This window comes from Callorhinus ursinus, unplaced genomic scaffold (genome assembly GCF_003265705.2).
Source record: "Callorhinus ursinus isolate GAN/ISIS: 27379988/994484 unplaced genomic scaffold, GSC_fseal_2.0 scaffold5, whole genome shotgun sequence".
NCBI lineage: Eukaryota > Metazoa > Chordata > Mammalia > Carnivora > Otariidae > Callorhinus > Callorhinus ursinus.
In genome coordinates this window covers 20,639,343-20,655,122 of record NW_027397067.1, presented here as the reverse complement: position 1 = coordinate 20,655,122, position 15,780 = coordinate 20,639,343, and the positions used below count along the sequence as shown (strand labels likewise).

Sequence of the window (15,780 nt, the reverse complement as noted above, 5' to 3'; positions counted from 1 at the left end):
GTGGTAAGGTAGCCAAAACTGCCTGCAGTATGACAGGTGCAAATAGTTTTGCGATTCTATTCTATTCAAGCATTTGGCAAGCATAATAACATGCAAGTAAAAAAACAAAACAAAACAAAACAAAGCAAAACTCAGCCATATCAAAACCACAATGAGCTCCCAGCTCATACACTCAGCCATATCAAAACCACAATGAGCTCCCAGCTCATACCCATTAGGATGGGTATTATAAAAACAAAAACAAAAACAAAACACCAGGAAAATAACACGTGTTGGCAAAGATATGGAGAAATTGGAGCCCTTGTGCACTGTTGGGGGCAATGTAAAATGGTGCAGTTGTTATGGAAAACAAGATGGAAGAGCCTCAAAAAATTAAAAATAGAGTTATCAAATGATCCAGCAAATCCATTTCTGGGTATTTATTCCAAAGCATCGAAAGCAGGGTCTTAAGGAAGTATTTAAATACCTATGGTCATAGTAGCATTATTTACATAGATTTACAATAATCAAAAAGTGGAAGCAACCCAAACTTCTATTAACAGATGAATGGATAAACAAAATGTGGTATATACATGCAATGATTATTATTCAGCCTTCAAAAGGAAGGAAATTCTGATACATGCTACAGCATGTATCTGATACATGAATGAGCCCTGAGGACGGGTATTAGGCTAAGTGAAACAAGTCAGTCACAAAAAGGTAAATACTTTGTCTTTGCCATAATTGGTATAATTCCACTTATATGATGTCCCTACAACAGTCAAATTCATAGAGGCAGTAGAATGATGGTTACCAGGGACTGGGGTTATGGAGAGTTATTGTTTAATGAATACAGAGTTTTAATTTGTAAGATGAAGTGTTCTGGAAAACGGCTGCAAAACAATGTGAATGTACTTAATACTATTGACCTGCACACTTAAAAATGGTTTAAAGATGGTTAAAATAAAGAAACAAAAAAACCCAACTAAAGTCTAGAGCAGTTCGGCTCAAGAAGGATTCTGAGAACATTACAGAAGGCTAGGTAAAAGTCTCCATCAGACAGTGTCCACTACCAAGAGCACAATTGTTAGGGCAGAGGAAGGAGGTCTTTTCTAAAGTCTTTACCCCACGGTTCACTGTGGTTCATCACTGTGTTCTGCCATCTTATGCTTCTGTTCTCTCTCTTTCAGAACCTAGAACATTACTATGCATTTACAGTTTGCTTTTAGGAAGGCCTCAATAAATATTTGTTGAAGGACTGAGGGAAAGCATCATGGTTAAATGTTAGCTGTGGAGACCTAGTCCAAACACGGGTCCTAGTTTCACCATTGACTAGCTCATCACCGTCTACGTGACTTCTCTAAGCCTCATTTTACTTATGTAGAAATTAAAGAGAGTAAGAGCATCTACTTCATAGAGCTATTGGGAAGATTAAATGAATAAATGCTTAGCATCGTGTCTGGCTAGAAAATCAAGGAAGGAGGTAGAGGTACATAGGAAACAACTGGGTTGATTGAACCTGGTCTATGAGCTGTATCCATTACATCCATACGCTTCCACTTAGTGATTGCTCAGGAAATATTTACTGGATAAATGAAGTAATTATAGGGTGAAACTAAAAGATGAAATTTTGAATTCTGTTAAAAAATTTGTCAAATGACTCCTTAATTTATTTTAAAGACGAGGGCTATATATTGAAGAGGTAGATAACCACAGATACCTGTATTCACTTCTGAGAATTTTGCTAGCTTTTTCAGGCCCCCATAGGTCCGCTTCGAATTTATTTAGCACCTACTATAGTCCCCACATGGTCCCAGTATCAGGAATGCAACATAAACAAAACGCTACCTTGCTCTCAGGCCAGTGGAAGAGACAAGTATGGAAGTACATGATGGATTAGGGGCCATGCTGGAGGCATGTCCAAGGTGGTACAAAGGAAAGTTCTATCTACTCTGCTGGAGGGGAGAATGGTTTTGGTGAAGAAAGACACCCCCCCCCCAATCCGAGGACAAGGCATTTGAGCTGGGCCATGAAGAATAGGTAGGGCTTCTCCAGGTGGAGAAAGGGGGAGGTGAAAGACAGAGAGGACAAAATGTACAAAGGCATGAAATATAGGTGAGGGAGATGAAACCACCAGACACCTTCAGGGAAGCGTGAGTCATTTCTATGATGGGGGAAAAGGGAATAACCTCAAGAAATAGGCAGGGGCCAGATGGCCCAGAGCTCATTTGCCTACGGAAGAGAGTTGCTTAATCCTCTTGCCAACGGGAAGAGTGTTTTAACCATAGAGTGTTTTAAGCAGAACAGACCTGATCAGATACTTGCATGATAACTCCAGTCATGGAGTGAAGAATAGGCAAGAGGCACTGAGACTATGGGGGACAGGTGGGTCAGTTGACTAATCAGTTAGGGAAAAACTAGAGGCAAGAGAATGGTCTGGGGCACCTGGGTGGCTCAGTTGGTTAAGCGACTGCCTTCGGCTCAGGTCATGATCCTGGAGTCCCGGGATCGAGTCCCACATCGGGCTCCCTGCTCAGCAGGGAGTCTGCTTCTCCCTCTGACCCTCTTCCCTCTCATGCTTTTTATCTCTCATTCTCTCTCTCTCTCAAATAAATAAATAAAATCTTAAAAAAAAAAGAGAGAATGGTCTGGAGATCCTGGCTGTAATGAAAGGGATGGATATGAGAGATGTTAAGGAAGGTGAATTCAAATGTGTTCACCTCATTTTACTTGCTCTATAGGTAAGTGCAAACTAAAGTAGGAGCTGCGTGCATACTAAAGTCGTACCTCCAAGACTTCATCCGGGCATGTTGCCTGAAAATCAATACTCTTCTTTAAAAAGTAAAGGGAGAGACAGCAGACTCTGCAAATCAACTTCAACAATTATTACACGCTGTGGGTTTTTAGTGCATGTGCTTCCAGCTAAACCCAAGGGGTTAACTTTGTTGGGATTCCATGACTTGCTTTCAAACTGGAAATTAAAGTCCCGTTCCATGGAGACCAGGTTCCAGCATGGAGGGTTCCTCTATAAGGAAGCCCAGCTTGCTCTGCCAGCACTAAGTCTAAAAGATACCAGGTTGAGTGCAATGGGTAAGCCCAGCTGAGCAATTCCTGAGAGCCAGGAATTTGATTCTAGGAATGAAAATGCGTGCTGGCAACAATTTGTAAGGACGAGCTTTTCTATCTGTCCTAAGGTCCCGGGGAAGATCATACCTAGACTTAACAGCCAAGACCACAAGAGCTGGGCCATTAAAGAAAGTGAGAAGATAAGAAACGGAATCAGATGGTACAGCAGCTCCGCTAGAACCACCAGAATTTGGCAGGCTTTCCAAGTGTTCTGGAATGAACCCACGTTAGCTAATTCTTCAAAAAAGCATCATGTCCAAAGTGGTAGTAATGAATTATCACCAGAAGATACATAGAATACTGTAACTTTCAATCACCTAACATTATCACAAGCTGTGAATATTTCATTCACTTTAATAATAATAACTGTTAAAAGAGAGTAATAGTATCTGTATTCATATACACTGCATAGAATTACAGCTATAAGCTCATACTCTTGGAAACAATTTTGCCCAAATATTTAAAACATTTCTTGATCAAGAGCGTCCAAGGTGCACAATCGAATCCTTGACTTCTATAGTATTCGTGCTTGCTCTTTTTCCTCTCTCCTGCTGTTATTCTAGGACCTCCCCCAGACTGTTTCAAACACCTAAGACCAGAAAAGTAATGTTGAAACGAAAACCGAATGCCTTATAATCAATACAAGTTCATTTTATAAACTCAGGTTGCTGGTTAAGATCCTCCACTTAAGAACCAACCCCCCAAATGTTCACTCAGTGTTACTGATTGTGTGGAGGGTCAGCAAATCATTTGAGCAAAAGAGACTAACAAGTGAAAAACCCAGTGTCTCACCCAGCTCCACATCTTGGTCATCGGTAAGCACAAGAATAATGTTGGGTCGGATGTTTTTTCGCTCCTGCTGTATCCGTCCTCTGAACCTCTGGGATCTGACAGTCGAACAGAGGCTCCCCAGCAGCTCTGTGCCCAGGACAGCCAGAACCAGAGCACAGCAAGAATACTTCATTGTGTTTGGTCCAATGTCGCGAGACTGACAGAATGTCTCAGCCTCCTGGTTTCTGCAGGTCTGGGCAGTCGGAGAAAAAGAGAGAGGGGGAGAGATGAAAATGACATCCAAACCCCAAACACAGTTGTAGAAAAAGGGCTACAACAAAGTGAGATCTGGCACATGAACTGTTAGAGAGAGGGCTGCCCGTGAGTCAGACGTGGCCAAGCCCTCCCAGGCGCTGGGGAGGTTTTTAAGCACTTGATTATTTTGCAAATTCACTTTTGCCCTTTCTTCTCATTCCAACTTTTCCTATTTCAAAATTCATTGCCAAAATAGAATTTCCAACACAGAGCTCAAATGTAAAAGCCTGACAAGAGCTAATACCTTGAATTAGGTATCCTGGTTGAAGAATCAATTTCTGTACTCAGAGGTATTCAGAACATCGGCAGATGGGGTCCTAGAGGGGGAGAAGAAATACAAAGGAAACATCAGTCAAGGGTTTTGATACAGATTTTGGTCTGAAGTAGTCTCTCAAAACAGCATCTATATCTGTATCTATATCTATATCTATATCTATATCTATATCTATATCTATATCTATATGAATATGTGTGTGTATCACACAAAATCCGTACTCCAAAAGGGAGAAACAGGAGAAAACAATATTCAAAGCTGCTAACAAATGACTCAGAAAATATCTTCATTTCATGATCAGCTCCTTAAAGTGGTGACACAGGTACCATCCTTGTTCACACTCTGCCAGTACTTCCCCAAGAAAACTCATGCTTGACCAGGAGGCGCCCGTAGCACCTGCAAAACCACAGTGGGTTTGGAGAGTACTTGCATCTGGGAAGCAGCTGGCGCGAGGGGGCGTGCTGGGGGAGCGTTGACTCACCTGCGTAGATACTGAGTACTTATCAAGCAGAATAAAATGCAAGGCTGTCATTTGTCATCTGCATTATGTCACTCACTACCCTGGAGAGTTCTTTCTGCTGACAAAGACTTCATAGTAAGCAACTGGGAGGGCAACCTTTCCCAGCCCCTGAAAAGCTCCTAACTGTCCTCCATCAATCACCAGGGGAAGGAGTGCTTCCTCCGGGCGAGGCTTGTCCCTCCATCCCGCCTGTGTCCTCAGCACCCCAGCGCCTAAGGGGACAGAGCACTCCTTCAACTGTCAGCACCAGCCTCACTCTCGCCGAGACCTGGCGCAGTGCCGCCAGCGAGAGATTTTGCCGCAGCACATCTAAACCTGCAAAGCGAAATGATTGATTGGCTCTGAAGCTGGAGGGTAGAGGCTCCCTTTCCACATTAAAAATAAATAAATAAATCAGATCTGGAGGGGAGTGCTGCAAAATCTTTGCAAATGTGCCCAAGAGGAGACTTCTGAAAGGGTTGGAAGAATGCCCCTTCTACTTTAGAGCACTAACCTGCTGAAAGCATTTCTCTTGGACTTCTGATCGCAAAGGGCTCATTAAAAAAAAGGAAAAATCTTTCTCTTGGATGTCATGAGGGAATGTCTGTATGGGAATTTAGGCCACCCTAAAATTAGATAGCGGCCCGCTTCGTCAGCCACTCTGTCCCCACACACCTGAGGGTCTGTATTTTGAATTGCAACAATAAACTGGCATCAGATAAATAAGCAGAACGAATCAAGTGGGAGAACTGCAAGTCAGAAGAAAAGGGACTCCATCGCTCATTTCCATGCCTTAAATTCTGGAGGGTGACATGGGGCAGTGGGAGAAGAAAGAAGAAAGACTGTGGACTGTTTACTCCAGCCGCACACATTATTTTGTCTTACACAAACACACACACCCCTATTATTTTAAACTTTATGAGCTGTTTTGTAAACAGTTCTAATGCTTTTCACTCTGCAGCCTGTAATTACTTTGAGAGAGAGAGAGAGAGAGAGGGAGGGAGGGAGGGAGGGATGGAGAGGAAGGGAGACGCACTCTGTAAGAAATAGATTTTAAACAAAAATCTAATGCCGTAGGAAGGCAGAGCATTAAACCAACCACTTCTGATGGATCCTGTGGTTCCGCGAAGGTCAATATGCAAGGTTTGGGGGGCAGGTTGTTTTTTGGGTTTATTTGGTAATAACCCAGGGTTATTTCGGTGATTGCTGTGCATGTTGAACACTGAAAGCCAGCAATTGTTCTGCGCTGACTGTTTGGTTTCTGTGCATTTGTTTCAAATCGTGAGAAAACTGATACGAGCAAGAAAGACAGGAGAAGGAAAGAAAGAGATCAAACAATGGCTGTCTCCCGCAGAGCGGCATCAGGCTCAACAGTGACACGCAGACATTTCTCAGAAGCTTGGTGCTTTAAGTAGCAGCAGTTTGCTCACCTCTCAAAGCCTGCAAGGGTGTGTGAAGAGGGAGGCAACAGGAGTCTCTCTAGTCATGAGCCAGCTTCTCTGCTGACAGTAGCGACCCGGAAAGTTCAAACTCCCGGTGTCGTGCAAACAGTAGCCCTGGCAGTTTAAATAATCAGCCCCACACGAAACTGAAAAAAGTCTTCAGAGTTAAGATGCTGATAACATTCCCTGGAACCCAATCAACATTACTGGTTATTCTTTTCTTTATCTTATTTACTTCGTCTCTTCCTTTAGGAAAAAGAAAATTAGCCCTAATGGCACCTTGAGTAAACTACATTGAATTACATTGAAAATCATTTCCTAATGAAGAAAAGGGAGAGCCAAGTAGATGCATTTTTCTTTTTTCCTCTAATGTGACCTTCCTTAGAGAGTTAAAGGTGCAGAAAAAGCCTACATTTTTTTTTTCTGCCACAGTTTATTATCGATTCAGGGAGTGCATATGTAAACGCGGAGATATGGGATGGTGTAGAAAACCGGACTTTCAGACAGGTCTGACCAGCAGGAGCGCGCTATCTTTACCCCATCTCCCTTCACTAAGACACAAAACACACCACTCTGAAAAACCTGCACCCAGACAATTCCTTATTCAAAAATGACCTTTTAAAACCTGTCATCCTCTCACTGCCTGGTTTCCAGCTCCAGAAGGAAAAGAAGTAAAGAAGAAGAAGAAAAAAAAAATTGACAGACAAATACAGAACTTGACAAAGGAGACAAGGATGCAATGTTTGAATTGGATACTTTGTGGTGGACGACAAGTGTCCTTAGAGACTAACAATTTGTCTTGAGAAACAGCAGAAAATGGGAGAAATGGTAAAAGGGGTTTTTTCTCACACACGGAAAGTGAGCTCGAGGAACGGGGTTGTATTCATGAATCAGGACCAGAATACAAGTTGCCTTTTCTTCAAGTCTTAAAATGAAAACACCAATTGTAGCTATGGCCAGTTGATGTGGAAAGTTTTTAGGGCTTTGTTTAGGGCAGTCAAGCCAAACTATAAAAAAGTTTTTAGGGCTTTGTTTAGGTCAGTCAAGCCAAACTATAAATGTGACATTAAAAGTTTCAAGTCACATATAAAAGGAAAAAAACAGACCAGGGAGACTTCAAGCCAACTGGATGGAAACGTCTAGCTCACATTTGCTCAGTGAGCAACACCCCACATGAAATCAAGGTGCTTTGTCCACTGCAGTGGTTCTCAAGGTGTAACCCAGGACTCTGGGGAGTCCCTGAGATCCTTTCTGGGGAGAGTCCATGAGGTCAGCACTGCTTTGATAAGAATACGGACACATTCGCTTTTTTCACTTTGTTGATATTTGCACTGGTGGGTAAAATCACTTTTGTTGGAATAAAGGGAGCATCACATACAGTTCAAAACAAAAAAAAGCCAGTTTCATTCAAGATGAAACAGTAAGATGACTAATTGTATTAAATCCTGACCCTTGAACACACATCTTTTCTTTCTAATTTTGTTATATGAGAGAGGAGGTACATGTAGAGCTCTTAGTTGCCCACGGAGGTTGGATGATAGTCGAGAAACAGCATTTGTGTGACTGAGTCGCAAGCTCCACTAGACACTGCTTTTGGCTCATGGGACACTAGTTTTACTTGAACGAATTATTTGGACTTGGGTATTTGGCAGACATTTCTTAAGGGATAAATGAAATGAGATTGTCATTTCAAGGAAAACAGCTGACAATATTTATTGTATTTGTTGCCAATGATAGAAATCTAGCTTCCAAGCTAAACTCAGAATTTTGGAAAACTTATATCGCCACCACGAACTTGACAGCTTCCCAATATGTAAAACCTTTCAACGACATTGATGTTGATATTAACAAATGTTATTCTTTATACTGAAAAATGAAATGTGTCCACATTTAGCATATTTGCATAATTCAGTGAACCAATATTTCTCAAATGACCAAATAAAATGCTACAGAATCATACATCAGCAAAAAAAATTTCCAAGTGCAAGATGACCATTGGATTTTAACAGAGTATGAAAGCTCATTGATGGGGTTTCAGATTACTTATGACAACTAATCTTTAAGAAGTCACCACTTGTCAAGTTTTGGCATAGTATCAAAGGAAATCTACCAGTGTCTGAAAAAGCCATCAAAATACTTTTCCTTTTCCAACTACTTATCCATATGAAGCTGAATTTGATTACTTTATTTCAACCAAACAATATACTTCAACAGATTAAATGCAGAAATAGAAGAATGCAGCTCTCTTCTATTCAGATAAATATGCGTAAAAATGTAAAACGATGTTGGGGCACCTGGGTGGCTTTAGTTGGTTAAGTATCTACCTTCAGCTCAGGTCATGATCCTGGGGTCCTGGGATGGAGCCCTGCATCGGGCACCTTGCTCAGCTGGGAGCTTGCTTCTCCCTCTGTCCCTCCACCCCCTCCCCCCACTTGCGTGCTCTCTCTCTCTCTCTCTCTCTGTCAAATAAATAAATGAAATCTTTTTTAAAAGATTTTATTATTATTTATTTATTTGATAGAGAGAGACACACCGAGAGAGGAACACAAGCAGAGGGAGTGGGCGAGGGAGAAGCAGGCTTCCTGCCGAGCAGGGAGCATGACGCAGAGCTTGATCCCAGGACCCCGGGATCATGACCTGAGCCAAAGCAGATGCTTAACAATTGAGCCACACAGGAGCCCCTAAAATCTTTTTAAAAAATGTAAAACAATGCCACTTTAGTTACCAATACTTTTTTGGTTTCGAAAATATAGTTATTTTCCACAAAATATATAATTTAACATGTAATAGATTATTGTTATTTTCAAAATAATTTAAAAATATTTAAAAAAATCCCTCAGTTGTAATATCCTGTTTTTTTTTAAAGATTTTATTTATTTGAGAGAGAGTCCTAGAGGGGAGAAGGGCAGAAAGACAAGCAGATGCCCCACTGAGCAGGGAGTCCCAAGCGGGGCTCAATCCCAGGGCCCCAAGACCAGGACCTGAGCTGAAGTCAAAAGCTTGACCCATTGAGCCACCCAGGCGCCCCCCCATTGTAATTTCTAATTATCAGTAGCTACAATCTACATAAACAAAAGCTCTTGAGAGTCTTCAAAAATTTTAATAATATAAAAGGATCCTGAGCCCCAGAGGTTTGAGAATTGCTGGCCTAGCGTATACCCGGCACCATAGTTAAGCCCAGATTTTCACCTTTAAGGCTGTAGATCTGGCCCCATTCACAAACTTACTCACTTTTTTGTCCCTTAAAGCCCTGAAACGGTCCTAAGTTCTAAATGCCTAGTATACATAGAGGTTGTTGATGAGTGATGACACCTTGTGTTTTGTTTGTTTGCTTTTTAATCTGAGGATAACACAGAATTTTACAAATGCATGCCCACACATCTAAAGTATGTTAGAGACAGGATCAGAACAACCCATTCAGCACAGAAATAAACCTCTCAGGGATGGGGCAAAAGAATTATTTCTAGTACAAAGCAATGCCACCCTGTAGTTAAGGCAGAGACAAAAAAGGGACACCATAACCAATCAAAACAGCAGGAGAGATTAGGCCAGCATTATGCAATTATTCAAAGCTGAATTCAGCCAGAACACACTTAGTTTATCCTAAGAGTGAAGTAAAATAGGATTATAGCAGTGAGAAGCTGATATCCACATCTGGCCCCCTCCACCCACGGCCAATCTACATACTCACATTTCTAAGGGTCAGTTTACATGGCCCCTTTCCCTTAATTTTGGCTTTCAAGTTTCCCATACATTACTTCTTTTCTTTAGGAGAAGTCCTCAGGACATGTTATCTTCTTTATAATATATGGAAATCATGAAGGAGCTAATTTCTTTTAAAAACCCCATAGCTGGCAAAGTTCATCTACCGTTAATCCCCAGAAAGCATATTTCCTGATCTAATTTATTACAACTCCAAGGAGAGGAGATAGACAACAGTCTCCTTCTGGTGCAGTAACATTTTTATACCCTTGTAATAATAAATCTCTTCCAACAACCAATGACAGCTGAAAAGCGTGCATCTCTGACCTGGAGCACCTTTGGGAAAATACTAGGCTAAATGATGAAATCCTCCTCCCACAACATTTGCTTTCCTTGCCTTTCTTCCTTTGTACTGTTTTTCCCTCCAACATGTGAATCCTGAAATTGAAGGGAACCTTGAGAAGTCATCTATTCACAAAATTGTTAGCGTTGGTTGTCCCTGGGGTATGGTGAGGTAGAGGAACAGATTTTGTTTTTATTTCATTCATGTCTATATTGGATTTTTTTCAATGGTTTGTTGCATTATAAAAATAGAGATAAATAAATGTAAGTTTTCTGCATTTTTCCCTCTGTTTTCTCAGGGAGGAAGAGAATAGATAGAAGGAGCAGTGATAAGCATGAAGTGAGAGGTGATAGCAAGAAATGTACTTTTGAGATTCTGCCCCAGAAAGATAGGAACTAAAACCACATAAAAGTGAGCTTACCAAGGGCATTTTAGAGAATGCCAAAAGTTCAAGATGAAGATTTGTCCATCTTCTTTCAAATAGGAATTAGCAAAACAAAGGAAAACAAAGTGGTCTAAAAAAGAACCAAAAGGATCTGATATTCTTGAAGCAGATGCTGTGAAGTGTCTGAAGGGTCTAATAATGGTCACTAGTTGCAGTGGTGGTAGTGAGAACAAAGAGATTATTGGAGTTTTAGAAAAAAAGGAGCATTGGAAATTTCAGTTCAAATGGGCCTGGTGAAAGACAGCAATATCAGTAAAAAGAATTACAAATGTGGTCTTAGACAGCTTAGCTAGGTCTTAAAGTATATGGTTTATTACACGAAATTCTACTAAATTCGCCTCCAGTTTTATGTATTTATAGCTTATTTATTGCTTTCTTTTTAAATATTTTATTTATATTTGAGAGAGAGAAAGAGAAAGAAAGAGCAGGGGGAGGAGCAGAGGGAGAGGGAGATCATCCCCAGCAGACTCTGCTCTGAACGCAGAGCCCAACTCGGGGCTCGATCCCAAGACCCCGAGATCATGACCTGAGCCAAAACCAAGAGTCGGGTGCTTAACCGACTGAGCACCCAGGCGCCCCTATAGCTTATTTATATTTAAGTGTCTTAAGGTATTGCATTAGACAGCAGAAGCAGTTTGTTGCAATAAGAAATAAACACCAACTATCAATGGCTTAGCACAATAAAAGTATATTTGTCACTCATACTACAAGTCACAGACAGGGTGGTGGCAGGGAGCTTTGCTCTGCCCAGTCATGCATGGACATGGGCTGGCAGGGCACTGTTGTCCTGTTGCTGCCCTGGACCAAGAGAGGCAGAAAACAAAACTGGAGAATCTTGCAGGAGAGCTTTTCATGGCTCCAACTTGGAAGTGACTCGGATCATACCTAACATTTCATTGGCTGTCATTGTCACACATCTCCATCCAGCTGCAAGAGGGCTGAAAATTTGGTGGAGTAGATGAAGTGTTTGCTGAGCACCACTGTCTACGCCCCAAGCATCAGGTTCCATCAGCACCTTATGTATTTATTTTGTTTTCTCTCTCCAGACACACACAGAAGTGTGTGCATGTGCGTACTTAAGATGCGTGTCTAAATATATTTAGACACGTATTTCAAGTAATGAAGAAACATAGTCTTTGTAACTTAGAGTTCAGCCATTCCTAGGTGCTAAAAATGTACCTTTTAACAGATTTATAGATTTCTGGGGGTACATGTTTCGTTTTAGTTTGTTTCCCTGGTGTACATAATCTGCCATAATATGAATTTATTTTAAAGTTCCACAATTCTTGTAATACATTTAAGTTGAAGAATATATATATATATATTTTTTTTAAGATTTTTATTTATTTATTGAGAGAGAGAGAGAATGGTAGAGAGAGAGCATGAGAGGGAGGAAGGTCGGAGGGAGAAGCAGACTCCCTGCTGAGCAGGGAGCCCGATGCGGGACTCGATCCCGGGACTCCAGGATCATGACCTGAGCCGAAGGCAGTCGCTCAACCAACTGAGCCACCCAGGCACCCGAAAATATATATTTTTAAAGATTTTATTTATTTATTTATTTATGTATTTGACAGAGAGAGAGAGAGAGAGAGACAGCACAAGCACGGGGTTGGGCAGAGGGAGAAGAAGAAGCAGGCTCCCTCACTGAGGGAGCCAGATGTGGGACTCGAACCCAGGGCCCCAGGATCATGACATGAGCTGAAGGCGGATGCTTAAGAGATCTAGTCACCCAGGCGCCCGTGAAGAAAATATTAAAAAAAAAAATTAGATGCTCTATTTATACTTCAAAAGTGTTTCTTCAAATATTTTCTTGTAGTTAAAATCTATGTGAGGAAAGAGGAACACCTGATTTTACAATATTAATTAAGCCACAGTCAAAAGAGTTCCACTGGCCTACTTTCTATGCCATCTAGCTCACCACCAATATAATGCTCTCTAACATTTTCTAAGGGTTTCAATATAGCAGAGTAGAGTTACAAGTTCCTTCTGAGGGATCCTGCTGGCCTCACATAGAGTGATGACCAAGAAAGGGAGTCTGGGAAACAGAGTGTGAAAGATGAATTCGCATTTCAAAACAGTGCTAGTTCCTAAAGACTTAGGGGCAAATATGGAGAGTAACTCTCCTTCCCCCGCCCTCCCCCTTCCCCACCAAATATATTACTTACAGGAGAACCTCTTAAAAAGTCAGACATTCATATTTAAGTCAATTCCTTTGCTCACATTTTCAAGGAATCTATAAATTCAGATTAGTTCGTGTATTGATATTTCAAAAATACTCCTTCACAAGTTGTACTGGGAAATACTACTTTGAGCTTTCTTTGTATTACTGGCTAACGATGTAATTCCAAGACTTTTAATGACAAAATTATCTTCAACATGTGCTTTATGTGTACCTAAATCCTTACGCGATCCTTAAGTTGTCCTTTAGTGGTACACTTACCTCCAAACACTAACAAGCACAGCTGTGTATTTCTCAGTTAAAAAAAAGCAACTCTACTTAAGTTTCAAGTGAAATTCAGGCCTGTTATCATGGAAAATATTATTACAGGAGAGCACACTGAGTAACTAATAGGCCTATCTAAGAAAATTAATTTAGTAATCTTAGCCATAATGCATGCATAAAGCATATGATGAATGCAAATTGTCAATTCTTGTTGACATCCTTCAGATATATGGCATTCTTGTCCAATCAGATTCATCTCCCTACCCTCAACTCATTATCTGGACATAGAGATATTTATCAATGTCTTCAGGTTGATCAGCATGTGAAGAGATACAGGAGATTTTTAAGACCATAAATTGACTAACATTTACTGATTCAAATGACGCTGCTTGCATCAAAGGCCTGTAAGTAACTTGAAACTTAAAATAGGCCTTCTGTCTTAGTTTGTTGTCTGGACAGAAGCTGAGAAAAAAATTGTAGCTAATAAAAACGAATGTTTGGCTTTATTCTTACAAAAGAGTAAATAAACTTTATGACATTTTTAAGTTGAAGAATTTATAGAATGAAAATTTTGAGTCGTAGTATCACCTTAAACCATTATTTGTCATATTTGTAAGGTAATCATCCTGAAAAAGCTGAGATTAGGATCTCTGTGGATGTTTGGAGCAAATTTATGTTATTTTCACTAGAGGTTCTCTATAAACAGATGCTTACAGTTGGACAAGTCCTAGATTTCATCTAGATCACAAATACTCAATGGTGTTCCACTTCCAGAATTTATTCTCTCACTAACTGCTCTACTTTGTCTTAAACCTTCATTTCTCAGCACACACAAGAACAGTACTTGTCACACAAAGGAGCTGATATAATTAAACCAGATGATGTGCTCCACAAGTAAAATCAGCCATTCATGAAAGCTGGTCACCAGAGGCCATTTCAAACAATGCATATTTCAAAGTAATCTAAAGTAATCCCTTCTCTCTACTGATTTGGTTTCCATGAAGTCTTAAGCACATGTGTGCTGCGAAAAGGAGGCTTATTAAAACCTGATGTGATATTAGAGATTATAATGCAACAGGGTTGGGCTGATTTTAATAACGGACTCTTCAAAAAGAAAGCAATTTTCAATTTTATGTGTAAGCTTACTAAAAACATTCTGCATACAAAGGTAGATGGTGTTTAGTTATTAATTAAGAAAAAAAATAAAGAATGGTCCCTGTTATCTGAATGGCATTTATATTTATATATACAATTGGCATATAAAAGTGGAGGAAAATGTGGAAATTAAGAAACAACATAGAGGAGCATAGGGGAAGGGAAGGAAAAATAAAAGAAGGTGAAATCAAAGTGGGAGACAAACCAAAAGAGATTCTTAATCATAGGAAACAAACTGAGGGTTCCTGGAGGGGAGGGGGGATGGGGTAACTGGGGGATGGGCATTAAGGAGGGCACGTGATGTGATGAGCACTGGGTGTTATATACAACTGTTGAATCACTGAACTCTACCTCTGAAACTAATAATACACTATATGTTAGTTGAATGTAAATAAAATAAAATTAAATTTTAAAAAAAGTGGAGGAGAAACTAAAAGTTTTCACTGACGGACAAATAGGCAAAGCACAGCAAACATTTGCGACTATGCATAGTGAGGAGCTTGGATTATTTAGAAAATTCATTAAAAAGTTGCGAATCTCTAGTATATCATTCTTCTGGCTCACCATGGTGAAACATGATCAAAATGTGTCCTAGAACAGCATTTGACACCTTAAAAATATTAGCTATCATCGTTAGTAGAATTGGATTCTTACAATTACTGAGTAATTGCCTATGGTTTACCAACACCTCCAGACCTGGAGGATCTCTGGGGATTTTATTTGTTTGTTTTTCCTGATCCTTTTTCTATTTTCTAGTTGTGCAGTTGACTCTTGAACATGGGTATGAACTGCATGGGTCCACTTATACATGGATTTTTAAAAAATAAATATGGTACTGTAAATGTATTTTCTTTTCCTTATGATTTTCTTAATAGCATTTTCTTTTCTCTAACCTACTTTATTGCAAGAATACAGTGTATAATACTATAACATAAAACGTATGCATTAATCAACTATGTTATCAGTAAGACTTCTGGTCAAAAGTAAGCTATTAGCAGTTATACTCAGATTTTTGACTGCGCAGGAGGTCGGCGGCTCTAACTCCTGTGTTGTTCAAGGGTCAACTGTATTTAGTTTCAATCATGGATGAAAATATAAAGGATTAGATTTGATTTGTTTCTAATCCCTCCATTTCAGGATCTTCTGCATACAGCTCTAGATTCTTGCAAAGCACATAAAAGAAAACATGCAAATGATCAAGAACTGGTTTATGAAGTTAGCAAAAACCCAGCACCCTGACACAGAAAATGTGCTGTTCCTCTTTGGAACACTGCTTCACACACCCG

The 15,780-nt window shown here is 40.2% G+C and overlaps 1 protein-coding gene across 10 annotated transcripts in view; it reads right to left on the bottom strand.

The window, feature by feature from the left end:
* SULF1 (sulfatase 1) overlaps window positions 1–15,780 on the bottom strand; it is a 175,419-nt gene that overhangs the window by 78,032 nt on the left and 81,607 nt on the right. For 9 of the 10 annotated variants that reach the window (XM_073892861.1, XM_073892863.1, XM_025870700.2 and 6 more), the window contains 2 exons: window positions 4,436–4,508; window positions 3,898–4,129 (listed from right to left, as the gene is read on the bottom strand). In XM_073892861.1, the coding sequence (XP_073748962.1) occupies window positions 3,898–4,069 (172 nt within the window). In that variant the 5' untranslated portion in view covers window positions 4,070–4,129; window positions 4,436–4,508. Of the gene's footprint in view, window positions 1–3,897; window positions 4,130–4,435; window positions 4,509–4,946; window positions 5,065–15,780 lie in introns of those variants that run through there. The other variant, XM_073892864.1, reaches the window with a different exon arrangement.